The following is a 27,944-nucleotide window of genomic DNA, read 5'->3' on the forward strand; positions in this document are numbered from 1 at the left end:
ACACACACATGCACACACACTTACACACACACACACACACACACACAAACTTACACACACACACACTAAAACTTACACACACACTCCAAAACATACACACACACACACACACACACACAAAAAAACTTACATATGCACACGAAAACTAACATGCAGACAAAAACATACAAGACAACAAAAAAATACACACACACACACACACAAATATTACACACACAAAAACACGATAAATCACACACACACACGCCACCAAATACACACACACAAAAACATACACACACACACACACACACACACACACACACACACACACAAAACAAAAAAAAGAACACAAAAAAACAATCAAACCCACCCTCACACACAAAAACAAACACAAACACAAACACACAACTTACACACACACACACACGAAAACTTACAAACACACACAAAAACTTACACACACACAAAAAATAAAACAAGCACACTAAAAATAAAACACAAACACACGAAAACAAACACAGACACGTCAAAAAAAACACACACACACACACACAAAAAAACAAACACACAAAAAATAAAACACACACACACACACACAAAAAATAAAAAAATAACACTAAAAATAACAATCACACAAAAACTAACATGCTCACAAAAACATAAACACACAAAAACAAACAAAAAAATAAAACACAAACACAAACACGAAAACACACACACACACACAAAAAATAACACACACACACACAAACACATACAAACACACATACACACAAACACATTCACAAAAACTTACACACACACACACACACACACACAAACTTACACACACACACACGAAAAATAACAGACACACCACAACAAATACACACACAAAAACATACACACACACACACACACACACACACACACAAAAACATACACAAACACACGAAAACAAACAATCACACAAAAAATAACATTCACACAAAAACTTACACACACAATCACACAAAACTTACACACCCAAACACACTAAAACTCACATACACACACGCCAAAACAAACACACACACAAAAACTAACACAAACACAAACACACAAACACAGACACACACAAAAACTTACACATGAACACAAAAACTCACACACACACACACACAAAAACTAACACACACACACACACACACAAAACTGACAAACACAAACAAGAAAACTAACACACACACGCCAAAACATACAAACACACACAAAAATACAAAAGCACAAGACAACAAAAAAAAACACACACGAACAAAAAAACAAAAACGAACAAAAAAAAAAACACACAAAAAAACACACTAACAAACACACAAAAACTTACACACACACACACACACACACAAAAACTTATACATGCACACGAAAACTTACATGCACACAAAAACTTACATGCACACAAAAACTTACACACACATACACACACAAAACTTACACACACACACACACACACTAAAACTCACACACACACACCAAAACAGACACACACACAAAAACTTACACACACACACACACACACACACAAACACAAAAACATACAAAAGAACACAAAAAAACACAAACACAAACGATAAAAAAATTACACACACACACACACACACAAATCTTAAAAACACACACACTAAAAAATACACACACACACACCAAAACTAACATACACAATAACTTACACACACACACACACACACACAAACATACACACACACACACACAAAAAACTTACACACAAAAAAACTTACACATACACGAACATACACAAACTTACACAAACACACAAAAAACTAATATCCACAATCAAAATCTTAGACACACAAAAAAATACAAACACACACAAAAACTTACACACACACGCTAAAAATAACATTCACAAAAAAAAATAAAGTCACACCAAAAATTAAACACACACACACAAAACATACACACAAGCACAAAAACTTACACACACACAAAAACTTACAAACACACGCGCGAAAACTTACACACACACGCCAAAACTTGCACACACACACAAAAACTTACACACACACACACACAAAAACTAACACATGCACACGAAAACTTACATGCACACAAAAACTTAGACACACACACACTAAAACTTACACACACACGTCAAAACTTATGCACACAAGAGCTTAGACACACAAAAACTGACACACACACACACACACACAAAATAACACACACACTCAAAAACTAACACACACACACACACACAAAATTACACACAAACAAACATACACACACACACACACACACAAAAAATTAAAAACACACGCCAAAACTTACACACACACACACAAAAACAACCAAAATAACACGAAAACATAAAAAAACAAAAAAACTTACACCAACGCAAGACCTAATCCGAAAACACAAACAAATAAAAACAATCACAAAAACCAACACACACATACACACTAAAAATTATTAACACACAAGAAAGCTACCTTATTACAGTTACATTGTCTTAATTTTTCAAATTTCATTTTGAATTTATATAGTGAAATGCAAGAGTTGGAATATTTCAGTAGTGACTTGCTGTGCTTTACCTTCTCACAGTTACATTCTCTTGATTTTTCGAAGTTTAATTTGAATTTCTGTCATGAAATGCAAGAGTTGGAAAATTGGGGTCTTAGTCCACCAGATCAGTATTGGGGACCCAGTCCACCAGCTTGAACGGTGGAAATTCACTAGCTCAGAATTGGGGTCATAGTCCACCAGCCTGAATGGTGGAAATCCACTAGCTCAATATTGGGGTCTCAGTCCACCAGCCTGAATGGTGGAAGTTCACTAGCTCAGAATTAGGGTCATAGTCCAACAGCCTGAATGGTGGAAATTCACTAGCTCAGAATTGGGGTCATAGTCCACCAGCCTGAATGGTTGGAATTCACATTATACGAGGTTACGTGCACACACACACACAGAGAGAGACGACTAACACACATGGACAACACACACACACAGAGACGAAACCTAACCTTTTCCGTCGAGTATGGTTATGTTAGTTTCGGCTAGATTAAGTTAGTTTAGTTTAGTCTAGGTTAGGTTAGCCTACTTTAGATTCACTTAGTTTAGCTTAGGTTAGGTGAGCGACATGCAAAACGTTATGTGTATGATTAGTTTATTTTTTGTTATCTTAAGTTAGGTTAGGTTAAGTTAGGTTAGGCTAGGTTAGCCTACGTACGCGCGCGTACGTAAGTTTGGGGTTTTAAGTTGTAAGTTTTCGTGTGGGTGTGTGTAAGTTTTGTGTATGTGTGTGTGTGTGTGTGTAAGTTTTTGTGAGTGTGTGTGTTTGAGTTTTTTTTGTTTTCTTTTTTTAGTTTTTGTGTTTGTGTGTGTGTGTGTGTGTTTGTATGATATTTTGTGTGTGTAAGTTTTTTAGTGTGTGTGTGTGAGTTTTAGTTTGTGTGTGTTTTTAATTTTTGTGTGTGTGTGTGTGTGTGTGTGTTTTTGTGTGCATTTAAGTTTTTGTGTGCATGTAAGTTTTCGCGTGCTTGTGTAAGTTTTTGTGTGTGTGTGTGTGCGTGTTAGTTTTTGTGTGTGTTAGTTTGGGCGTGTGTGTGTTAGTTTTCGTGTGTGTGTGTGTAAGTTTGTGTGTGTGTGTGTGTAAGTTTTTGTGCATGTGTGTGTGATTATGTATGTGTGTATGTGTGTGTGTGTGTGTAAGTTTTGGTGTGTGTGTGTGAGTTTTCGTGTGTGTGTGTGTGTGTAAGTTTTTGTGTATGTGAGTGTGTGTATGTGTGTTTGTATGTGTGTGTGTGTGTGTAAGTTTTGGCGTGTGTGTGTGAGTTTTCGTGTTTGTGTGTGTGTGTAAGTTTTTGTGTGTGTGTGTGTGTGTTTAAGTTTTTGTGTGAATGTAAGTTTTAGTGTGCATGTGTTAGTTTTTATGTGTGTGTTAGTTTTTGTGTGTGTGTGTGTGTAAGTTTCATCGTGTGTGTGTAAGTTTTGGTGTGTGTGTGTAAGTTTTCATGTGTGTATGTGTGTGTATGTTTTTGTGTGTGTGTAAGTTTTTGTGCGTGTGTGTAAGTTTTTGTGTGTGTGTAAGTTTTTGTGTAGTCTAATGTGAATTTCAACCATTCAGGCTGGTGGACTAAGACCCCAATTCTGAGCTTGTGAATTTCAACCATTCAGACTGTTGGACTATGACCCCAATTCTGAGCTAGGAGAGTTCCACCAGTCGGGCTGGTCGACTGAGACCCCAATATTGAGCTAGTGGATTTCCACCATCCTGGCTGGTTGACAAACACCCCCATTCTGAGCTAGTGAATATACACCATTCAGTTTGTTGGACTGGGGCCCCAATACTGAGCTGGTGGACTAAGACCCTAATTTTCCAACTCTTGCATTTCATGACAGAAATTCAAAATGAACAAGCCTGAAATAGCAAACTAGTCATCCCAAACTATTGGTTTCAGACAAATAGCAAACTACACATCCCAAATCATAATTTTCTGACAACACATACCTATGAAAGGCTAAGAAACCTAGCTCAGAAAAGTCGAAAATAGCAAACTACACATCCCAAATCATAGGTCTCAGACATCACACACCTATGAAAGACTAAGAAATCCAACTCAGAAAAGCCCGAAATAGTAATTTACATATCCCAAATCATAAGTTTCAGACAGCATTCACCTACGAAATACTAAGAAACCTTAGCTCAGAAAAGTCTGAAATAGCCAACTACTCATCCCAAACTCGAAGTTTCAGACAACAAACACCTATGAGTGACTAAGAATCCTAGCTATGAAAATTCCAAAAAGCAAACTATACCTCCCAAATCATAATTTTCTGAAAGAACACACCTATGAAAGGGTGTGTGTGTGTGTGTGTGTCTGTGTGTGTATATGTCTATGTGTGTGTGTATGTGTGTGAGAGTGTATATATGAACGTGTGTGTGTGTGTGTGAGTGTGAGGGTGTGTGTTTGAGGAAGTGTGTGTGAGTGTGCGTGTGTGTGTGTGTGTGGGCGTGAGGGTGGGGGAATATAGGTGTATGTGTATGTGTATGTGTATATATGTGTGTATATGTGTTTATGTGTGTGTGTGTGTGTGTGTGTGTGTGTGTGTGTGTGTGTGTGTGTGTGTGTGTGTGTGTGTGTGTGTGTGTGTGTGTGTGTGTGTGTGTGTGTGTGTGTGTGTGTGTGTGTGTGTGTGTGTGTGTGTGTGTGTGTGTGTGTGTGTGTGTGTGTGTGTGTGTGTGTGTGTGTGTGTGTGTGTGTGTGTGTGTGTGTGTGTGTGTGTGTGTGTGTGTGTGTGTGTGTGTGTGTGTGTGTGTGTGTGTGTGTGTGTGTGTGTGTGTGTGTGTGTGTGTGTGTGTGTGTGTGTGTGTGTGTGTGTGTGTGTGTGTGTGTGTGTGTGTGTGTGTGTGTGTGTGTGTGTGTGTGTGTGTGTGTGTGTGTGTGTGTGTGTGTGTGTGTGTGTGTGTGTGTGTGTGTGTTTATCCCGGCGGCGCTTCTCTGGTCCGGGGGACCTTTGGGGGCCGGGGGAGGGCCTTTGGGGCCCAGGGAGGGCCTTTGGGGCCCAGGGCGGGCCGTTGGGGGCCTGGGGGACATTTGGGGCCCGGGGGAGGGCCTTTGGGACCCCGTTGGTCCGTTGGGAGCTCGATGGGCCTGTGGGGGGCCCGGGGATGGCCTTTGGGGGTCTGGGTGGGCCTTTGGGGGCGCCGGTGGCCCTTTGGGAGCTTGGGGGGGCCTTTGAGGGTCCGGGGGGACAGTAGGGGGCCTGGGGGACATTTGGGGACCGGTGGAGGGCCTTGGGGAGCTTGGGGGGCTTTTGAGGACCGGGGGCTTCCTTCGGGGTTGTGGTAGGAGGATTGGAACCCTTTGGGGTTGGGTTAGAGGACCTCACAACACTATTCAAATGAAACTTGTGTATTATAACGACCACACTCAAAACCTCTTCCAAAATCTCTTCAAAAATCTTCTTTTAAAATGTCTCTATCTGTTTCGCCGAAATAGTTCCATAACCTGTCTAAAACGGTTTCGCCCAAATTATCCCTAAACGTAAATTCATCGTGTTCCTTTGTTATTGGCATCTCTGCGCTAACGCATTTCAAATTAATAATAAACCTTTTCGCACGCTAAAACAATTCATCGCTAAGATGTTTCTTGCCTATTTGTTTCCATGGCCTTTGGTTATTAATAACCATTGGAGTTTGACCAAAAGATTTGTTCCCGAGGCAAAGACATTAATGATTTGAATCTATTCCTGGAGAAATGTTTCTATGATAAAAATTTTTAAAGTCTGACAGATGATGTCATTGATTGATTGATCTGTCAAGAAAGGGGAAATTAATTTGTTGTTTCTAAGGGGAATTAATGATTCACGATAGGTGAATTGAGGTCGACAGCACAGGTGTTCCAAATTCCGGGAAACTCATAACATTGCCTAGAGCAACAACAACAAATACTATTTCTGGACAACATGACATTCACGAACGATTACGCAATCAAGTTCTCGGAAATTCACTTCCCCCTCGAGTCCTAGATCAATAACAATGTTCCCGTTAGAATTCAATGCGCATGTGCAACCTTCGTTCCGGAGTTATTACACATATAAACATCAAATAAATCGACCTTGGAAAAAGAGGTCATTGACCCCATTACGTAATCATTCTCCCTAGGGAGGCTATGCCCATATATGGGGTGCAAAAAAAGTTGTAGGTGGCAGCTGGGGTGAGTCGTGGGGCCTTCTGACCCCTCTCTACTATTAGCTGCTGTAAACGACAGTAGTATAACGTAGGCAAGCACATACACTCGGCTTATTGCAGACAGATTCAAAACTAATGCTGCAGTACATATCCCCTTCACTTCCCCCAACCCCCATGCCCAGCACAGAAGGCTCAATCTCATAATTGAACCAAGCTCCATTCCAACAGCCCCGGGTAAAGCGCTATTCATTTGCTCGTACTTTTGAATGGATTTTGACTCTGTAAGATTTAATTTGTTGTGCAAAACTGATAATTTCTGTGATTTATTGAAATATTATTTATGATTTTTTTAAATTGATTTTTGGGGGTTTGCCGATTTAAATTGATAAATAGCATTGATATACGAGGACCGAAGCCGAAACAAAAATCACAGGCAGCGCAATAGTGTTGTCTAGGTGCGTTTGAAAGCATTCGAAAAATAAAGTTAGAATTATTAACGTATCCGTTGGGCATTGTTTGACAAAGGACATCCAGAAAATCTGAACAACATCTTGACATCATTGCGGCAGAGACCTTAAATTAATTAAAAATTGCAACAGATGCGAATTGGAAGGGAAAATTGACTCCCAGAGTTTGAAAATTACCCACCCACCTCCTTTGTATCCTTGTTTAGAAAAGAATTCTGTAAAAATTACACACAAATTTTCCTTGTGTAAATCAGGGTATAGGGGGTATACATTTCGGAGGGGGACACTGAATATCGTTTTTATGTCAATAATTCCCTTCACAAGCAAAGCTCGGTCTCCTAGTGCTGCATGATAAAACTGATAACAATAGAAAAAGAGAATGGGTTGGTATCGCTTATACGTGTCCACAAAATTCCTAAATTGTGAGAAAAATATACACATTTTGTTTAAATTCACTTTATTCTAGAGAAAATCTAGAGTAAACCTGCATATTCCAAACGTGTTTATTTGTATACACGAGGGGGATGGGAACCAAAACGACTGGCCTTATGTATAAAAGTTTTATCAATTAACGTTCTTCTTCAAAGCTCCGTAAGTCACCTTTAAAGTACCCTTCCAGATGTGATAAGTTTTTTTTTCCATTGTTTAAAGCATCTCTTCATCTTTCATATCGGTCAGTGTCCTTTTAATGCCACGTCATCAAAGCCTTTCCCTTTTAGATTTTCGTTCATCCTCGGAAACGGGAAAAATTCATGTGGGGCCAGGCCTGGTGAACATGGGGGGGGGCAGGCAATCTTCGAGAGGCAAAAATGGGGAGATAATTTTAATGCTATTTGTGCAGTAAAAGAAGCAGTCACCTGGTCATAACCTTTCCGGGCGTCTACTCTGCGATCCAATCGCGTTATACGGTTTCGAGCGCTTACCATGGGACCTCCCATCACACGGATTGAGACTTCTTGCATGACTTTGACTTTAACAAGGTGTAACCCCACCTTTCTATGAAAATCTATCAATTAAGCCTCTGTTTTATAGGAACTGTTTACTTAATTCGGGGCCTTTATCACGCGTTCTAATTATCATTTCGCCCAATGGGCACCCTGTTTTTGGCTTTTTCAGTAATTCCGGTAAAAATAACTGTCTTGACCTTTCAAACTAATTCCTTGCGAAGTGCCTGGGGACACATGGGGCATTGATGCAGTGGCAGATCCAGGAGGGGGGGAGTGTGAGGGAACCCGAGCCCTCTAACGTAGTCTAAAGTAGTGCAATTTACTTAATTAACTCAAGTTTATCGGATCAACCTATTTTGCGCCCCCCTACCCTGAAAAAATCCTGGATCCGCCCCTGCATTGATGGAGTTTCAGTTTGTACTCCAATTGAATCGGTCCAAAAAATGTCACTAGAACCTGGAATTTGAAATCATTTTAGCCTTTGCCAAACATTATATTACCATTTGTTCAATATAATGTAGCCTGGTGAAAAAACTGCATATACAACGTTTGAATAATGTATAATTATGAAAAACTAACTATACAGAAACAAAAATAGCAGGCACACTTTTCTTTACTTAGTCGACGGTATTGTATTGACTATGTTGAAAACACGCCTGCTCTAATGAAGGTTCAAAACAAAATGCGGAACCAAAATTCTAAATTCGTATTTGGTGAAACCTATGATTGAAATACATCTCAATGTAACTTATTTTATATTATCAACAATTTTTTCTCTTTTAGTAGCTAAAAGATGAATATAAGATGTTTTTATCGCAAGTTGAAGATTTTTTAAGTTTAGTTAAAGGTCTCCTAAGTAACTAAATTATATTCCATTCCCAGACATATTCAGATTCCTTGTTTTCTCTGCTTTGTCATATAAATAATTCTTTTCATTGATCGAATAGAAAGAAAAGAAAGGAAAAAAAAAACACAAAGCTTAATAAACACCTGGATACTTTTACCTTGTTTATCCGTTAATCTGTCTCTGTTGTCCCTATTATATATTCTTTTTTGTCTTCCAAAGGATGTATCTATTTGCAAGGATAATATTTTTTTTTACCTAGACAGGTAAAATACATCGTAGTGCCCAAAATAAAAGGGTGCAGCCAGCAAGGGTCGTTTAGGGAAAGGGCAATAGGGGCGATCTGCCCTAGGCACCCTAGCCTTATAGTTCCAGCTTAGTGTTGACTTAGTCCTCACTACACATAAAAATTCATGACTACTGTCTTTTCTCTTAATCGAAAAAGTGACTTGGGGGCGGTTCTTCCAAGCTGACAAGGAACTAAAAAACTCGTCATAACTCTTGTAACAAAGATTGACAATACTTATTCACAGAAATTACAAATACCTCAACCGAAAAGTTTTTTACATAGGCAACAGAAGTAACCTTGAGTGCAAATTACATTTATTGTTAATGCAACTTTTTTCTTAATGTTCACTCGTCTTTCTTATATTGCCAATCGAAACGAGAAAAAAATAATAATAAATTGTAGATATTCCTCGGCAAATGTGACCAATAGTTAGAATGCCCTCGAAGAATATTTCTAATTGTCTAGCTTTGTTTGAGCACGACCACTTCTAAATAACTTTTAATATATTTCAAGCAACTATCTTTTTTCAGGGTCAAAATTTAACATGAAGAGCTATCTTTATTTGGGAGATATACACCCAGTCCCAGAAGGAAGATTTTCTTACCGACCAACTTCGTACCAAGAACCTCTGATAAGCGTTGACACCGTAAGCCTTATTCTTATCCTTTTTATTAGGCCTTTATTATTGTAGGCCTTTATACCGACCAACTTCGTACCAAGAACCTCTGATAAGCGTTGACACCGTAAGCCTTATTCTTATTCTGCTTATTAGGCCTTTATCATCGTAGGCCTTTATACCGACCAACGTCGTACCAAAAACCTCCTGATAAGCGTTGACACCGTAAGCCTTATTCTTCTTATTAGGCCTTCATTATCGTAGGCCTTTATACCGACCAGCTTCGTGCCAAGAACCTCTGATAAGCATTGACACCGTAAGCCTTATTCTTATTCTTCTTATTAGGTCCTTATTATCGTAGGCCTTTATACCTACCAACTTCGTACCAAGAACCTCTGATAAGCGTTGACACCGTAAGCTTGATTCTTCTTATTAGGCCTTTATTATCTTAGGCCTTTATACACCTACCAACTTCGTACCAAGAACCTCTGATAAGCGTTGACACCGTAAGCCTTATTCTTCTTATTAGGCCCTTATTATCGTAGGCCTTTATAACGACCAACTTCGTACCAAGAAAATCTGATAAGCGTTGACACCGTAAGCCTTATTCTTATTAGATAAAAAAAAACAAGTTTTTTAAACTGAAAGTAAGGAGCGACAATAAAACTTAAAACGAATAGAATTTATTCCGTACATGAAAGGGGCTGTCCCCTCCTCAACGCCTCGCTCTTTACGCTAAAGTTTTTTATTGTTTAAAAAAATAAAGTTGTGAGACAGAGTCAAACTTTAGCGTAAAGAGCGAGGGGTTGAGGAGGGGACAGCCCCTTTCATATACGGAATAATTTCTGTTCGTTTTAAGTTTTAATGTCGCTCCTTACTGTCAGTTTAAAAAACTTATTTTTTTTTATTTAATTTCTGATCATTTTTTAGTTAATGCAGCTTTTATTTTGGCTCACCGTCATTGAATAAGTAAACAAAATTTGCATTAAAATTTTACTTTTCTTTTGCAAAATGGCTGTCTCTAAGTTTGGTTCTGACGTAATTTACAAATTAACTTACGTAACGAACTTCTATATTCGTATATTTTTCTTCTGGCAAAAAATACAAAGTTGCAGATTTTTGCAGATATGAGCTTGAAACCTATGTAATAGGATTTTTTAATACGCTGAATCTGACGGTGTGATTTTCATTAAAATTCTTTCACTTGTAGGGAATGTTTCCCCCCTCTTTAAAAAACAGGCAAATTTTCTCAGGATCGTAGCCTTTGATGAGTAATACTAAACTTGATAAAATTTAAATATTTAGAATCAGCATTATAAGCCCATTCTTTTGATACATTTATTGACATCAAAATTCCGTTTTTAAAAGTTTCGATTACTATTGAGCCGTATCGCTTGTTTTTTTTTATTGTTTTTTTTTATTACGTTTATGTTATTACCTATATAAGGGGGTTCTCCCCTTAGTCAAATCCACGCTCTTTACGTTAAAAGTTAAAAAAAAATTTAATTTACCAACTCCTGAATCACAAAGGCCGTTTAATTAGAATAGATAGCTCTTTTGAAAGCACTAAAAAAAACTGAAGCGTAAAGAGCGAGGTATTGACTTGGGGGAGAACCCCCTCATATACGTTATAATTTCTGTTCGTTTTAAGTTCTAATGTTGCTTCTTACTTTCAGTTGAAAAAACTTGTTTTTTTTTATTTAATTTCTGATCGTTTTTTAAATAATGCTTGGAAATCCGGCGTCCCCTTCATAGAAATGTCCCTTACCCCAAAGAAACATCCTCCACTGAGAGATTCTCCAGAGTAACTTGATGTTTTATACATTTTATATTAGAAAACTTGATGTTTTTTTACTTTGGAAAACAACCCCACTATGCAACGACACACCGATACTTTTCTGTAATAGCTTATGCGAAATTATGCCTCACTGTACAGCTTTACATCAAACATAAACTGAATCAACGTGATGGAATGAAACTTTAGAATAAGCGTCTACATCAAACGTTTGTTTTGTATGAACTATAAAACATTTTAGGAACGAATTTGCCACCACGAGGCTTTACTGCCTTTCAAATGGAAGTAAGGTTTTTTTTCAAATGGAAGTAAGGAGCAATATCAAAACTTAAAACAAATAGAAATTATTGCGTATATGAAAAAGATTGCCCTTGCTCATGACCTCACTCTTTACTCTAAAGTTTTTGTAGAATTTAAAAAAAAGCTTTATTATTCTAGTTAAACGGCCCTTGTGTTTCAGGAGTTGTTTTTAAAGAATTCGGACACAAAGTCAAATTTTAGCGTAAAGAGCGAGGTCTTGAGGAGGGGTAATCTTTTTCACATACATAACAATTTCTGTTTGTTTTAAATTTTGATATTGCTCCTTACTTTCAGTTGAAAAAAAAATGTTTTTTTAAATTAATTTCTGATCGTTTTAAATAACGCCGGGAAATCCGGCTCTCCCTCCATGGATAATTCCTTCCCCCACAGAAAATTCCTACATGGAAAGTTCTTTCCACATAAAACACATCCCCCCTTCGCCGGGGAAATTCCCCCTGGCAATTCTATTTTAGCCCAAAATTCCACCCGGATAGTTTCTTGCGGAGGATTCTGGGTATAAATTTTGTCTTTGCTCACATTCATTTGAAAAATACTTTAATTTCTGATAGTTTTAAAATTATGCGGGAAATCCCTTCCTCTGTGGAAAAGTTTTCCCACAAATAACCCCTCCCCCGTCTCCTAGCTGAACCTTGCTCCCACAGAAAGTTCCTTCTGGAAAATTTATTCCTTCGAAAACTCCCCCATGGAAAATTTCTCTTATGGAAAATCCCCCCTCCCCCTACTGAAAGATACTCTAGACAATTCCAACTCGGTGAAAATTTCCCACAGACGATTCCCCTTAACATCTCCACATGCAAAATTGTGTTTGTAATGAGAAAGTAAGACAAATAAAAATAATTTCGTATAGGGCTTCAGGCAAATTCCCCGAGTGTAAAATTCCCCTTGAGAATGTACCCCCCCCCAGATAATATACTCCCCGCAGAAAATACTCAAAGTAGAAATCCCCTCCCCCCCAAAAAAAAGAGTTTTGGTATACTTCCCAATAAAAAATGCTATACGTTAACAATGGGCAAAATCCATGACTTACAGACCTTTCCCCAGGAGATCTGGGGGGTCATGTTATCCCAAAAGGCATAGTTATTGGGCTTTTCAACTAGGCTGAACAAAATTGGTATTTTGAAAATTTTGATCGGTCGACTTTGAGGGAGAAAGGGGGGCAGGAAGGGGATTAGCTGCCCTCCAATCTTTTTGGTCACTTAAAAAGAGCACCAGAACTTTTAATTACCGTTAGAATGAGTCCTTTCCCGATATTCTAGGACTACTGGTTCTATGCAATCACCCCTGGGGAAAACAAACAAACAAATAAAATGTATCTGTGATCTTTCTCCCGGCAAAAAATACAAAATTTCACATTTTTGCAGATGGGAGCTTGAAACTTCTATTTCAAGCTCCTTGGTACTTCTAAATCATTAAGATTCCTTGATTTTTAACGAGTGTTTCTCCCCCTTTTAGGAAAATTAAGTAAATTTTCTCAGGCTCGTAGCTTTTGATGGGTTCCACTAAACTTAATCAATCTTATATATTTGAATCAGCATAATAAGCCAAATATTATGGTATATCTTTTAATATCAAAATTCCGTGTTTTAGAGTTTCGGCTACTATTAGTCCATGTCGCTACTTACAGCTCGATACCACGATCTGTTTGAAAAACTTGGTATATTGTTTTTCAATAGCTTCAAATTTAGATCGTTTTTATATCTCAGAATTTCCAATCAAGACCAGCTTGGCAATCTTTGGGTCAAAATTGTAGTTCTGTGCTATAAAATGGCAGAGAACGTTACTTCCACTAGGGCACAAACTTTTTGGTTGCTTTAAAAGAGCACTACAAATTTTTATTTCGAAATATTCAGGAAAATCCGTGTTCCAGAAATTTTTATTTTTGAATTTTTAATGAAAAAAAAATATACCCCTCCCCCCCCCCCTCCGAAAAACATACTGTTGAGGCTCTTGGTACCCAGCCTCACCCAACTCACCTCTGCGCCTTATGCACATGTAAATTTAATATTTTTTCAATATACATAGAAAAGGTCGTTACAATGGAGAAACACTATTATCCCCCCAGCACTGATAATAAAGGCGTAAACCGAAAATATACCGGGGAATAAAGAGGGATTAGAAAACAATTCCCAAAAATGTATTCTAGGTTTAACTGAAGGCTATATACGGCTTGTTAAATTTTGACATTAAAGCGTACTCCTTTGGGCATATGACCCCCTCTCCATTTAAACCATGACCAACCGCTACCACTAGTCATACTTACTCCCGCCATTTACCCGTACAGCCATTTAAACATTTGCCTCAAAAAGTTTAAATAGCTTTTCTTTATAATAGCTGATAAGCACTTATACATCACTGTATCATGAAACAACTCTGTTTAGCTAAATGAAGAATTAGAATAGATTTCAGCAGCATTATTGTCCAATAAGAAGGGAGGTATCACCCGACAGCTGCACTTTTGTGGACATTGTCAACATTTAGCCGTGGAAAAATCCCCACCAGATAATTCCTCCCTGCGGAGAATTTTCCCTGGGACATTCTTTCCGCATACAAAATTGTACATCCAAAGAAAAAGTAAGACAAATAAAGAAAAATTCCCTTTATGAATTCCAAAAAACCTCTCCTCATGCAAAATTACCCCTGGAAAATTTTCTCCCCGTGGAAAATACTTCCCGTGGAAGTACCCCTCCCCCGCAGGAACCTCCAACCCCCTGAAAAATACTATATTTCCCAATAAAAAATACTACATGTAAACAATGGACAAATTGCATAACTTAGTGTTCCTTCCCCAGGGTCTGTGAGGGGTCAACCCATCCCCAGAGTCATAGCTGGTGAACCTTCGAACTATGTTGAAACACACGGCTGTCTAAAAATTTCGATCGAATGTCTTTGGCTAAAAATGAGCATGGGACGAGAATAGTTCACCTCTAATATTTTTGGTCGCTTAAAAAGGGCACTAGAGCTTTTAATCTCCGTTTGATGAGTGAGCCCTCTGCCGATCTCAGGACTATTGGTTCGATACGACCGCCTCCGAGGAAAACAAAAACCACAAATAAACACGCATCCGTGATCTTTCTTCTGGCAAAAGACGCAAAATTTCTCATTTAAGCAGATAAGAATTAGAAACCTCTATAGTAGTATTCTCTGATGGTGTGATTTTCATTAATATCGCTTGAAATATTGGTGATATTAATCAAAAAAAATTTTTTTCCACAAAATAAGTTTTTCAAACAAACAAGTAAAGAACTCTATTAAACCAAAAATGAACAAAAATAGAATCATATCGAACAGTTCGTGGTAACGAACTGTAAGTAAGGAGCGACCCGGCTCAATGGTAACCGAAACTCTAGAAAACGGTATTTTGATATAAATAGATACATCAAAAGAATCAGATTTTAATGCTGATTTCAAATATATAAGTTTCATCAAGTTTAATTCTACCCATCAAAAGTTAGGCGCCTGAGAAAATTTGGCTGATTTTCGAAAAAAGGAGGAAAGACCCCCTAATAGTTATAGGACCTTAATGAAGATCACGCCATTAGATTCAGCGTATCAGAGAACCCTATTGTAGAGATGTCAAACTCCCATATACAAAAATGTGGAATTTTGCATTTTTTTTTGCCAGAAGAAAGATCACGGGTGCGTGTTTATTTTTTTTTATTTTTTTTTTTCAGGGGTGATCGTATCGACCCAGTTGTCCTATAATATCTTGGGAGGGCTCATTGGAATGGAAATTAAAAGTTCTAGTGCCCTTTTTAAGTGACCCAAAAAAATGGAGGTCAACTAGGCCCCCTCCCACGCTCATTTTTTCCCCAAAGTCACCTGATCAAAATTTTGAGATAGCCATTTTGTTCAGCATGTTCGAAAATATAATAAGTATGTCTTTTAGGATGACTTAATCCCCCGAAGTTCCCGGGGGAGGGCTGAAAGTTATGAACTTTACCCAATGTTAACATATAGTATTGGTTATTTGGAAGTATACAGACGTTTTCAGGGGAGATTTTTCCTGGTAGTGGGGAGGGGGGTCAGGGGGTCTGTGGAAGGATCTTTACATGAAGGAAGTTTTCATGGGGGAAGGGACATTGCTATGAAGGGGGTGCCGGACTTCCCAGCATTATTTAAAAAAAGATAAGAAATTTAATATAAAAAAACAAGTATTTCAACTGCAATAGCAGCAACATCGAAACTTTAAACTTTAATACCTCGCTCTTTAAGCCAAAGGTTTTTTAGTACTTTCATAAGAGCTATTTATTCTAATTACCGGCCTTTGTGATTAAGCGGTCATTTTTAAAGAACTGGAACAAAATTCGAACTTTCGCTTAAAGAGCAAGGTATTGACTAGAGGGCGAACCCCCTAATAAACAAATTAAAAATATTTGAATATAGAAGTTCGTTACGTAAGTTAATTCTTAAGTTACGTATATTTATTACTAATAAAAACGTTTGTAAATAAAATTCAACAAGTTTCGAGAAAGCCATTTAACTAAATAAAAGTAAAATAATATGCAAATTTTGTTTTAATTATTCATGTACGGTGAACCAAGATCAAAACCTGCATTAATTCAAAAACGTTCAAAAATTAAATATAAAAAAAAACAAGTTTTTTTAATTGAAAGTAAGGAGCGACATTAAAACTTAAAACGAACAGAAATTATTTCATATATTAAAGGGACTGTCCCCTCCTCAACGCCTCGCTCTTTACGCTAAAGTTTGACTCTGTCTCACAACTTTGTTTTTTAAAACAATAAAAAACTTTAGCGTAAAGAGCGAGGCGCTGAGGAGGGGACAGCCCCTTTCATATACGGAATAATTTCTGTTCGTTTTAAGTTTTAATGTCGCTCCTTACTTTCAGTTTAAAAAACTTGTTTTTTTTTATTTAATAACCTACCAAGCATACAACTAGCACAAATCAGTATCAATAAATAAATGAAACCCAAACACAAATTAAAATAAGTCAAACTCAAAACGAGTAGAAATTAATCTGAGTAGGGTTCTAAACCTTATGCTTTCTAAAAGCCAGAATGTAATTTGTACTTTACTGAAAAGATTCTTTTAAATGCTTTCACTTTTCTAACTTTAAGAAATAAAAAACCAATTAAGATTTTAAGGAATAAATATCAGCATATGTATAATAAACTTACAATGCAGTTTTTTTTTAAGTAAATTCATTTGAATTTTTTTGTCCAAAAGCCATTATTTTGTATGTTATGTAGATTGGTCTCACTTCAGTTCGCAGTTCTTTGCTCAAACCTTTGACTGTTTCCCTAATTCTTTGAAAACGACGGTTCTTCCGATATATCGGTTGGCTTGACTGATTGTTCAATATATTAAAAATATGTTTTTTAGCCCCCCCCCCCCCCGCCATTGCAACGCGATATACTGAAGCAAAAGAGGCCAGTGAATTGTAAAGAGAAGTTTGTTTTATAGAACTAAAAAACTTTAGTTTAACGAGTGACAGGTAGAGGATATTTGAAATGAAAAAAAACATTATTTAGATTATTCATTACAGGAAGATCCCAGGCAGACTGAGGGATCGAACCTCACAACCCACGATTAATAGAATGCAAGCACATCCACTACACCACACCTGGGTATACGATTCAGTTATTTTAAAATGATTTATTAAAAAAAAACTTTTTCAACAAAATAAGTTTCTAAAAAGAAAGTAAAGAACTCCATTCAACCAAATTAAACCAAAATAGAATCAAATAATCTACCAAGTATACAACTACCACAAATCAATATCAATAAATAAATGAAACCCAAAACAAACAGAAATTAAAATAAATGAGAGTCAAACTCAAAACGAGCAGAAATTAATATGAGTAGGGTTATAAACCCCAAATGAATTAACTGAAAAAAATGTGCTTTGTCAGTTAAATATACATATGCTCAAGGGCACCGGCAAGGGGGGGGGGGGCAGGGCGGCCATGCCCCCCCCCCCCCCACGGAAATTTAAGACTATAAAGTAATTATAAGTAAACCATGAAAAAAGAGCGGAATAGGGAAAAAACATGGAAAAATGTGTTTTGTCCCATTGTTGGCTGCCTGCCAATAGATTTTGACCCTTGATAAGAAAAATATAAGTTCTAATTTGTGACTGAGTGACCCGTTTCCAGTTTTCCACGAATATTTTTTCTATATGATTTGGTTGGAGTAACAAAAAAAAATATCAAATTCTTCATAGTAATGAATGGTAAGTAAACAACGATCCTTGTCAATAACGAAAGTGTAAGAGCCTAACTATTGATAACATTCAATAAGAATCAGCTTTTATGGGGATCCTAAATATGTATTTGTTATTAGTAATTAGTGCAGCTATTAGTACACAAGAAAGTTCGTTTAATTATAGAAAACACAAGGAAAATAACTTAATAAGTGGCAATTTCGGTAAAAATATGCCGTCCACTTTTGCTTACATTGCAAGACACTTTTGCTTGCATTGCAAGAGTACCCATGAGCTGATATATGAAGCCACTACAATCAGAAATGTTTCCCCTGAACGGAATGCTGGGATTTTTTTGTATTTTCCCCCTGAACGGATACAATTTTTTGCGTTTTGTTATCATTTATTTTTTTCCAGGAGTGATGGTATTTATCTAGTGGTCACTTTGAAAAATATTTAATTTTTTACACTTCTGAAGCATAAAGGTGTCAAATATACTGGTGTTTGGTATTCTAAAAATATTGAATTAAAAATTTTTATTTTATTTTCTTATTTTTGTTTTAATTTTTACTTTGAACAAACTACTTTGATAATGCGTGGTTTTTATTGAAAGCTTTGTCGTAAAAACTTCAAAAATGGCTCATTCGATTGGAAATTCAAAGGGCTAGTGCCCTTTTGTAAGGTCGAAAGTGATTGGAGGGCAACTAATTCCCCTTTTACGCCCACCATTTCCCCAAGCACAGGCAATCAAAATTTTGAAATAGCCATTTTGTTCGAAGTAGTTAAAAACTCCGGAAATTATGTTTTTGAGGATGTCACTCCCGCCACAGCCCTCAGGGGTTGTAAGTTATGCCCTGAGGGCATTTAATGTTTTTTTTTAGAAAGTGTTGTCGTATAAACTTCAAAAAGGGATCATTCGATTGGAAATTGAAAAGGATAGTGCCCTTTTTAATAGTCGAAAGTGATTGGAGGGCAAGTAACCCCCCTCTCACGCCCACTATTTCCCCAAACACATCCAATCAAAATTTTGAGATAGTCATTTTGCTCAACGTAGTTCAAAAGTCCGGAAATTAGGTCTTTGAGGATGATACTCTCCCCACAGCCCACAGGGCAAGGGTTGAAGTTTTGCCCTGGGGGCATAAGGTTTTTCTAGAAAGCGCTGTTGTAGAAACTTCAAAAAGGGTTCAGCTGGAAATTGAAAGGGCTAGTGGCCTTTTTAATAGTCGAAAGTGATTGGAGGGAAACTAACCCCCCTCTCACGCCCACCGTTTCCCCAAACACATCCAATCAAAAGTTTGAGATAGCCATTTTTCTCAACCTAGTTAAAAGTTCTGGAAATTAGGTCTTTGAGGATGAAAAACCTCTCACAGCCATCAGGGCAAGGGTTGTAAGTTATGCCCTGGGGGCATATAAGGTTTTTATAGAAAGCTTTGTCGTAGAAACTTCAAAAAGGGCTCATTCATTTGGAAATTCAAAGGGCTAGTGCCCTTTTAAGGTCGAAAGTGATTGGAAGGCAACTAACCCCCCTCTCACGTCCACCTTTTCCCCAAACACATCCAATCAAAATTTTGAGATAGCCATTTTGTTCAACGTAGTTGAAAGTTCTTGAAATTAGGTCTTTTAGGATGACAACCCCCCCCCCAGCCCTCAGGGCAATAGTTGTAAGGTATGCCCTGGGAGCATATATGGTTTTTATAGAAGGTGTTGTCGTAGAAACTTCAAAAAGGGCTCATTTGATTGGAAATTGAAATGGCTAGTGCCCTTTTTAATAGTCGAAAGTGATTAGAAGGCAACTAGCACCCCTTCCACGCCCACCATCTCCCCAAACAGATCAAACCTAAATTTTGAGATATCCATTTTGTTCAGCGTAGTTGATTTCCACATAGAAATTATGTTTTTGATCCCCCACAGCCCTCAGTGCAAGGGTTGTAAGTTATGGCCTGGGGGCATATAAGGTTTTTATAGATAACGATGTCGTAGAAACTTCAAAAAGGGCTCATTCGATTGAAAATTAGAAGGGCTTGTGCCCTTTTTAATAGTCAAAAGTGATTTGAGGATAATTAACATCCCTCTCACACTCACCATATCCCCAAAAACATCCAATCAAAATTTTAAGATAGCCATTTTGTTCGACGTAGTTAAAAAGTCCGGAAATTATGTTTTTGAGAATGACACTCCCTCCACAGCCCTCAGGGGTTGTAAGTTATGCCCTGGTGGCATTTAATGTTTTTTTTTAGAAAGTGTTGTCGTATAAACTTCAAAAAGGGCTCTTTCGATTGGAAATTGAAAAGGATAGTGCCAAGTGATTGGAGGGCAAGTAACCCCCCTCTCACGCCCACTATTTCCCCAAACACATCCAATCAAAATTTTGAGATAGTCATTTTGCTCAACGTAGTTCAAAAGTCCGGAAATTAGGTCTTTGAGGATTACAACCCCCTCACAGCCCTCAGGGCAAGGTTTTTAATTTATGTCCTGAGGTCATTTAGCGTGTTTATAGAAAGCGTTGACGTAGAAACTCAAAAGGGGCTTATTTGATTGGAAATTGAAAGAGCTAGTGCCTTTTTTAATAGTCGAAATTGATTGAAAGGCTTGACATTTTATAGTAAAGAGCGATGTGGGTAAAATGTATTTTTTTTTTAGACCAGGGCACTTTGTATCGAAAGAGTTGTCGTAGTAATTTCGAAAAGGGCTCATTCGATTGAAAATTAAAAGGGATTGTGCCCTTTTTAATAGTTGAAAGTGATTGGAGAGGAACTAATCCCCCTCCCACACCCACCCTCCCATTTGTCCATTATGTTTAAAAACTAAATGTTGCCTTAAGATTAAATCGAAATGCACTCTGTTATTGCTAATTCCCAATAAGTCATCTCAGCAGTAGCCCAAGAACGATTGAAGATATTATGTTCAAACTTTCGGGGCTACTTCTGCTCTTAAAATTTAACCAAATCTAAAAAAGCATAATTGTATCCAAGCTATCAAAGAAAATAAAATAATCTGTTTGCGAATTGTGTCAAGTTTTCTATTTGAGGTCAACTAGAGGAGGTATGAAACTAAATTAAATACTACTATTTGTGTCCAGATTTTTAAAAGGGTGTAAGTTGTTAAAAACTTCTGAAAAATTTTCTCCAGCATACAAACAGCAGGCCTAACTATGAAGTCTTAAAAAAGGAAAAGATTTAAACTATTATTTTCTTTTTCCCTTAAAAAACTATGTCAATATAAAACGAACATAAATTAATTGAAAGAATGCTTTTTCAACAAAATAATTTTTTCAAAGAAAAGTAAAGAACTGAATTAAACCAAAAATGAGCAAAAATAAAATAAAATAATCTACTAAGCGTGAAACTACCACAAATCAGCAGCGATAAATGAATGAAGCCCAAAACGAACAGAAATTAAAATAAATAACCGAGTCAAACTCAAAACGAGCAGAAATTAATATGAGTAAGGCTCAAAACCCCTATGCCTTCCCAAAGGCAGAACATAATTTGCACTTTACTGAAAAAAAATACAAATAAATGTGCATTGTCAGTTTAATATACATATACTGATATTTATTAATCAAAACGCTACTATTGTTTGATTTATTAAAGTTATAAAAGTAAAAACATTATATTTTTTTCAGTAAAGTGCGAATTATATTCTCAATTTTGTATGTGGGAAGAATTTACCAGGGGGAATGCCGGGGAGAAATTCTCCGGGGGAATTTAACGTCTGAAGGGAATTGCCCAGGGGAGAATTTTTCGGGGGGATTTATGTGGAGGGATGGGGATTTTCCCGGAATAAAAATTCCACGGGAGCGGGATTATCCAGCATGATTTGACAAACGATCAGAAATCAAACATAATAAAAAAAAAGGTTTATGGTAATTAAGAGCAATATTAAAACTTAAACGACCAGAAACTATTCTCAGAGGGCAGCCCCTTCTTTAATCCTGGCTGTTTTCACTAAAGTTTGGCTTTTGTCGCAATTTATTTCCAAAAACATTAAAACAAGTGAAGAAACATTGTTATATATTTAATCTAAAAAAAAAAAAAACTACCAGTCTTAGGAAAGGAGAGATTGACAAATAAAGGTAAACTCTATATTTGAAAGCATAAGGCTGAGAAAAAATGACTTAAGACACTAAGATAAGCGTGTATATCCTTACAAAGAGAGAAAGAGAGAGGTATAGAGGGAGGGAGAGAGAGAGAAGAAACACTAAGAAAAGCACGAGTTTCCTCACAGAGAGAGAAAGGGGAGGGAGGGAGAGGGTATAGAGAGCGAAAAGGAGGAGAGGGGAAGAAATGGAGTATGAGAAAATCAGAGTGACGTAGAGGGAGATAGAGAGGGAAAGAAAAAGAGAGAGACAGTTGTAAGAAAAAGAAAAAGACATAGAGAGATATTGGGAAAGAGATAGAAAGAAAAATAAATAGAGAGAGAGAGAAAGTGAAAGTGGAGTGAACGATATTGAGAGAGAGGGTAGAAAAGAGAGATAGAAAGAGCAAGAGAGAGAAGATGACAATATATATAAATCCGGAGGATCCTTTAACTTTTTGGGAATTTTGTTCCAATTGAATAATGAATGCTCGAAAAATCAGGGCTTTCCATTTCATTAAGTGATTTACAATGAGTAGTGGTATTATAACATGCCCAATTCAATAGATTGGCCCACCATGGCCTTGCAATAGAGAACGCCGATGAAGCAGTCAGATGCCAAGCCATAGCTCAATAGAATCAGACATACACGAAAATGTACGTTAATTCCGTACTAAACTGCATGAAAATTCTTATAGACGGGACAGACCAGGGCCCTGTCCATGTGACCGGTAGCCTGATTGATCCAAAAGAAAAAAAAATGTCAGTTGAAACTTTTTTTTATTAAAGTTGGGAAAAAATTCACCAATTATAAGCCATCTTTACCTGCCTTTTCATGCTGAATAAAGCTTTTTTTTTTCTTTTTTTTTGCTGGTGTCATCTGAGTCAGAAAGGTATTTCTCCATGATAAAGTTTTGCACAGCTTTCATCATTCCAACAAGATTATATAAACATAGCTAGAAAAAACATTGTGCAATTAAAATTATCTTCAGGATTAAATACCATATCCTAGAGAAGATGATTATTTTAGAAATTTAAAGTAAGAGTGAAATCTAGTGAGATGTAATCAGAAAACTACACGATAGTCTAAATTCCTTGCTTTGACAAAGATGAAACAACGGAAAACTAAGAGTGTGATCAGCTACCAGATAAGCAGACATCATCAACTAATAGTGATGCTAATCTATGAATGAATCCACGAAAACAAATTGAAGTCATTTGCTATAATTCTTTTGTGATGACAAGCAAAACTTCACCTTCATTGTCTTTTCGCCCTATCTGACTTCCTTCGGTAAGCTTCTTCAGCGAAGTTTAGAAAGACTTTGTAAACTGCTGAGCTACATCAGCACTTCCTAAATTAGGTTTACAATCATCCCTGAAGGCGCTGGAAAGAATTACTTGAGGAAGATTTATATTTATAGTCGATGCATTAAGCTATATCATAGGCAGCGCGCTAGCGCTACCTAAGTAAAGAACGATGTGGGCACAATGTATTTTTTTTTTATTCTTCTTCTTAAGTCTGGCACTTCGTATCGAAGGAGTTGTCGTAGAAACTTCGAAAAGGGCTCGTTCGATTGGACATTGGAGTGGCTAGTGCCCCTTTTAATAGTCGAAAGTGATTGGAGGGCAACTGGCCCCCCCACGCCCATCATTCCCCCAAACACATCCAATCAAAATTTTGAGATAGAAATTTTAGATAGCCATTCTATTCAAAGTAGTTGAAAGTTTCTAAAATTAGGTCTTTAAGGATGACAACCCCTCCCCCCTCTCAAGCCCCCAGGGTAAGGGTTTTAAGTTATGCCCTGGGCCATATAAAGTTTTATTGAAAGCGTTGTAGTAGAAACTTCCAAAGGGCTCATTCAATTGGAAATTGAAAGGGCTAATGTCTTTTTTAATAGTTGAAAGTTATTCGATAGCGACTAACGCCCCTCTCACGCCTATCATTATCCAAAACATATCCAATCAAAATTTTGAGATATAAATTTTTTCAACGTAGTTGAACGTTCTGGAAATTAGGTCTTTAAGGATGATATTCCCTCATAGGCCTCAGTGCAAGGGTTGTAAGTTATGCCCTGGGGGCATATAAGGTTTATATAGAAAGTTGTTGTATAAATCATAGTCAGCGCGATCGCGCTGCCTAAGTAAAGAACGGGGACATTCGAGAACGAGACAAGAAACGGGGACTAAGTAAAGAGGAGGATACTCCCCCACAACCCTCAGGGCAAGGGTTTTAATTTATGCCCTGTTGGCATATAAGAACGATGTTGGCGCAATGTATTATTTATTAATTTTTTTTCCTTTAGAGCAGGGCACTTTGTATCGAAGAAGTTGTCGTAGAAACTTCGAAAAGCGCTCATTCAATTGAAAATTGGAGTGGCTTGTGCCCTTTAAATTGTCAAAAGTGATTGTAAGGTGACTAACACCCCTCTCATGCCCACCATTTCCCCAAACACATCCAATCAAAATTTTGAGATATCCATGTTGTTTAACGTAGTTGAAAGTTCTGGAAATTCTGTCTTAGACGATGACAACCACCCTAACAGACCTTGAAATGAAATTGAAGACCTTGAAATGAAATGAAAGACCTAACAGACCTTGAAATGAAATGAAACCACCCAAATGAAATTGAGTAAAAAACTGTAATGAGCAATCCGGTTCAATTGCAACCAAAACTCTTAAAAAATGGAATTTTGATAAGAATAGACATATTAAAAGAATCGGCGCATTGTGCCATTTCAATATATAAGTTTCATTAAGTTTAGTCTTACCCATTAAAGGCTACGTGCCTGAGAAAATTTTCTTGATTTTTGAAAAAAGGAGGAAACTTCCCCTAAAAGTCAAATGATCTCAATGAAAATCACACCATCAAATTCTTACCCCATGATGTTCAGCGTATCAGAAAAGCTTACTGTAGAGGTTTCAAGCTCCTAGCTGCAAAAATGTGAATTTTTTTTTTCATGGATGTGGGTTTGTTTCTTTGTTTTTTGTTTGGTTTTTTATCCTCAAGGATGATCGTATTGATCAAGCGGTCTTAGAATATCGTGAGAGGGCTCGTTCAAGCGGAAATTAAAAGTTCTAGTGCCCTTTTTAAGTGACCAAAAAGATTGGAGGGCAACTAGGCCCCTCCCCGCCCCTTTTCTTCCCAAAATCGTCTGCTCAAAATTTTTAGATTTGTTATAAGTGGTAACGTATATGAAGGAGCGACTCGCTTAAAGAGTGATGTGTTCAGGAGGGAAAACCGCTTTCATATACGGAACAATTGAATAAAATTATTACGTATGTGAAGGGGGTTGTCCGCTCTTCAACACCTTACTCTTTACGCTAAAGTTTTTTAGTACTTTAAAAAAAGTTTCTTATTGTCCTAATTGAACGACCGTTGTGTTTCGGGAGTCGTTCTTAAAGAATTTGGACAAAATTCTAACTTAACCGTAAAGAGCGAGGTGTTGAAGAGGAGGCAACCCCTTTCCTATGCGTAATAATTTCTGTTCGTTTTAAGTTTTAACGTTGCTCCTCACTTTCGGTTGAAAAAAATTGTTTTTTTTAATATCTCTTTAAGGAACAAACCTTCTTTTAAACCACCACAGTCTTTCCTTTTTTGTGACTTCTTACTATCGTTTGTGTGTATCATGGTCATACATTTGTAACCATTGGAAAATGCTGGGATCTTTCTTCTGCTAAATTGAATAAAAAGAACGAAAAGGAATCACAGTATTAAAACTGTATACAAGAAAGAACTATCTAAGAGCTTAAAACTTAAAAAAAATAAAACATTACCCGCAATAAGAAGGGTAACACCGTACTGTAAGCTCAAGCTATTGACGTTCCATGATAACGTCAGTTCCATAGTAGCTCAACCTCATTTAATTCTTTCGAATTCAACTCAACCCTGACGAGGACTAATAAGTGATGCTATAGAGTAATGCTGAGTGAAAGGTTCCCAGAGAGCAGAAATAAGATCAGTCACTTATTTATTTGATGGTGCAGTTTCCTGTTTTTGACTAAAGGTAAGCAACTACATCAAACAGTTCGTGGCTGTAAGTAAGGAGCGACCCGATTCAATAGTAAACGAAACTCTAAAAAACGGAATTTTCATACCAATAGATATATCGAAAGAATTGGATTATTATGCTGATTTCAATTGAATAAGTTTCATTAAGTTTAGATTTACCCATTAAAGGCTAAGAGCCAGAGAAAATTGGCCTGATTTTCGAAAATAGAGGGAAACACCCGAAAAGTCATAAAATCTTAATGAAAATCACACCATCAGATTCAGCATATCAGAAAGCCATACTATAGACGTTTCAAGCTCCTATCTGGAAAAATGTAGAATTTTTGATTTTTGCCAGAAGAAAGATCACGGATGCATGTTTATTTGTTTTTTGTTCACTTTTTTGAGGCGATCGTATCGACCCAATAGTCCTAAAATATCATCAAAGGGCTCATTCAAACGTAAAAGTGCCCTTTTTAATGATATTTTTTATATTCATATAAATATGACTTTTAGGAAACACCCTAAAAGTCATACAAAAATGTGGAACTTTGCATTTTTTTGCCAGAAGAAAGATCACGGATGCATGTTTATTTGTTTTGTTTTTTTATAGAGGCGATCGTATCAACCCAATAGTCCTAGAATATCGTCAGAGGGCTCATTCAAGCGGAAAAGTGCCCTTTTTATTGACCGAAAAGGTCCCCCGAACCTTTTTTCCCAAAATTGTCCGATCAAAATTTTGATAGGCCTATATCCATTTTGTTCATCATAGATGAAAGGCCCAAGAACAATGCCTTTGGGTATAACATCACCCCCCCCCCCCCAGCCCCAGGATAAAGGTTATAAAATTTATAAAAGTTATAAAATTTGTCCATTGCTTACACATAGTATTTGTTATTGGGAAGCATGTATACATTTTCAGGTGGGGGGGGGGGATGAATTTTCTTTAGGGGGTTAATCCCTGGGTGAATTTTCCATTGGGAGGGAAGTTTCCAGGGGGTGAAATTGCAAGAAGAAATTATACACTGGAGGAATTTGCCAAAAATCCTATACAAAAATTATTTTTATATTGCTTGATTTCTCTTTTCCGTCTCAATTTTACGCGTGGAATTGCTAAGGGTAATTGTCCGGGATAGATTTCCCCGGGGATTGAATTGCCTAGATGATATTTCCATGGGAAGGGGGATTTTTCCTTGGAGGTGGAGCCAGATTTCCTGGCATTATTTAAAAAACGATCAGAAATTAAATAAAAAAACAGTTTTCTCAACTGGAAGTAAGGAGCAACATTGAAACTTAAAACGAACAGAAAATATTATGTATATAAAGGGGATTGTTCCCTCCTCAACACCTTGCTCTTTACGCTAAACTTTAAATTTTGTTCCAATTCTTTAAGAACGACTCCTGAAACACAAGGGTCGTTTAATTAGGATAATATAGAAGCTTTTTAAAAGTACTAAATAACTTTAGCGTAAAGAGTGAGGTGTTGAGGAGGTTGCAATTCCCTTCATATACGTAATAATTTCTGTTCGTTTTAAGTTTTAATGTTGCTTCTTACTTTCAGTTGACAAAACTTGTTTTTTTTAATTTAATCTCATTATAGAGATCGTATGTTGTCAATAAGCTTTATTAAAAAGTGACGATTTTATACTTATTTTGGTAAGTAGGATATTCATTGTTTCGTCTTATAGGCTCAGGAATTAAGTTAGAAATTTTGGAAATGATTTTTGCCTTTTTAAAGGTGGGTGGGTGGTGCAAAAGGGACTTACAAGTTTTGGGGTAGATGGT

The 27,944-nt window shown here is 37.0% G+C and overlaps 1 protein-coding gene across 1 annotated transcript in view; it reads left to right on the top strand.

Moving 5' to 3' along the window:
- LOC148952375 (protein APCDD1-like) overlaps positions 1 to 27,944 on the top strand; it is a 210,321-nt gene that overhangs the window by 139,088 nt on the left and 43,289 nt on the right. Inside the window, exon 6 of the mRNA XM_089089195.1 lies at positions 9,730 to 9,845. Coding sequence (XP_088945321.1) covers positions 9,730 to 9,845 — 116 coding nt within the window. The remainder of the gene's footprint in view (positions 1 to 9,729; positions 9,846 to 27,944) is intronic.

Source organism: Artemia sp. Qi Xiang Cuo, chromosome 5 (genome assembly GCF_049724085.1).
Source record: "Artemia sp. Qi Xiang Cuo chromosome 5, ASM4972408v1, whole genome shotgun sequence".
NCBI classification, from domain to species: domain Eukaryota; kingdom Metazoa; phylum Arthropoda; class Branchiopoda; order Anostraca; family Artemiidae; genus Artemia; species Artemia sp. Qi Xiang Cuo.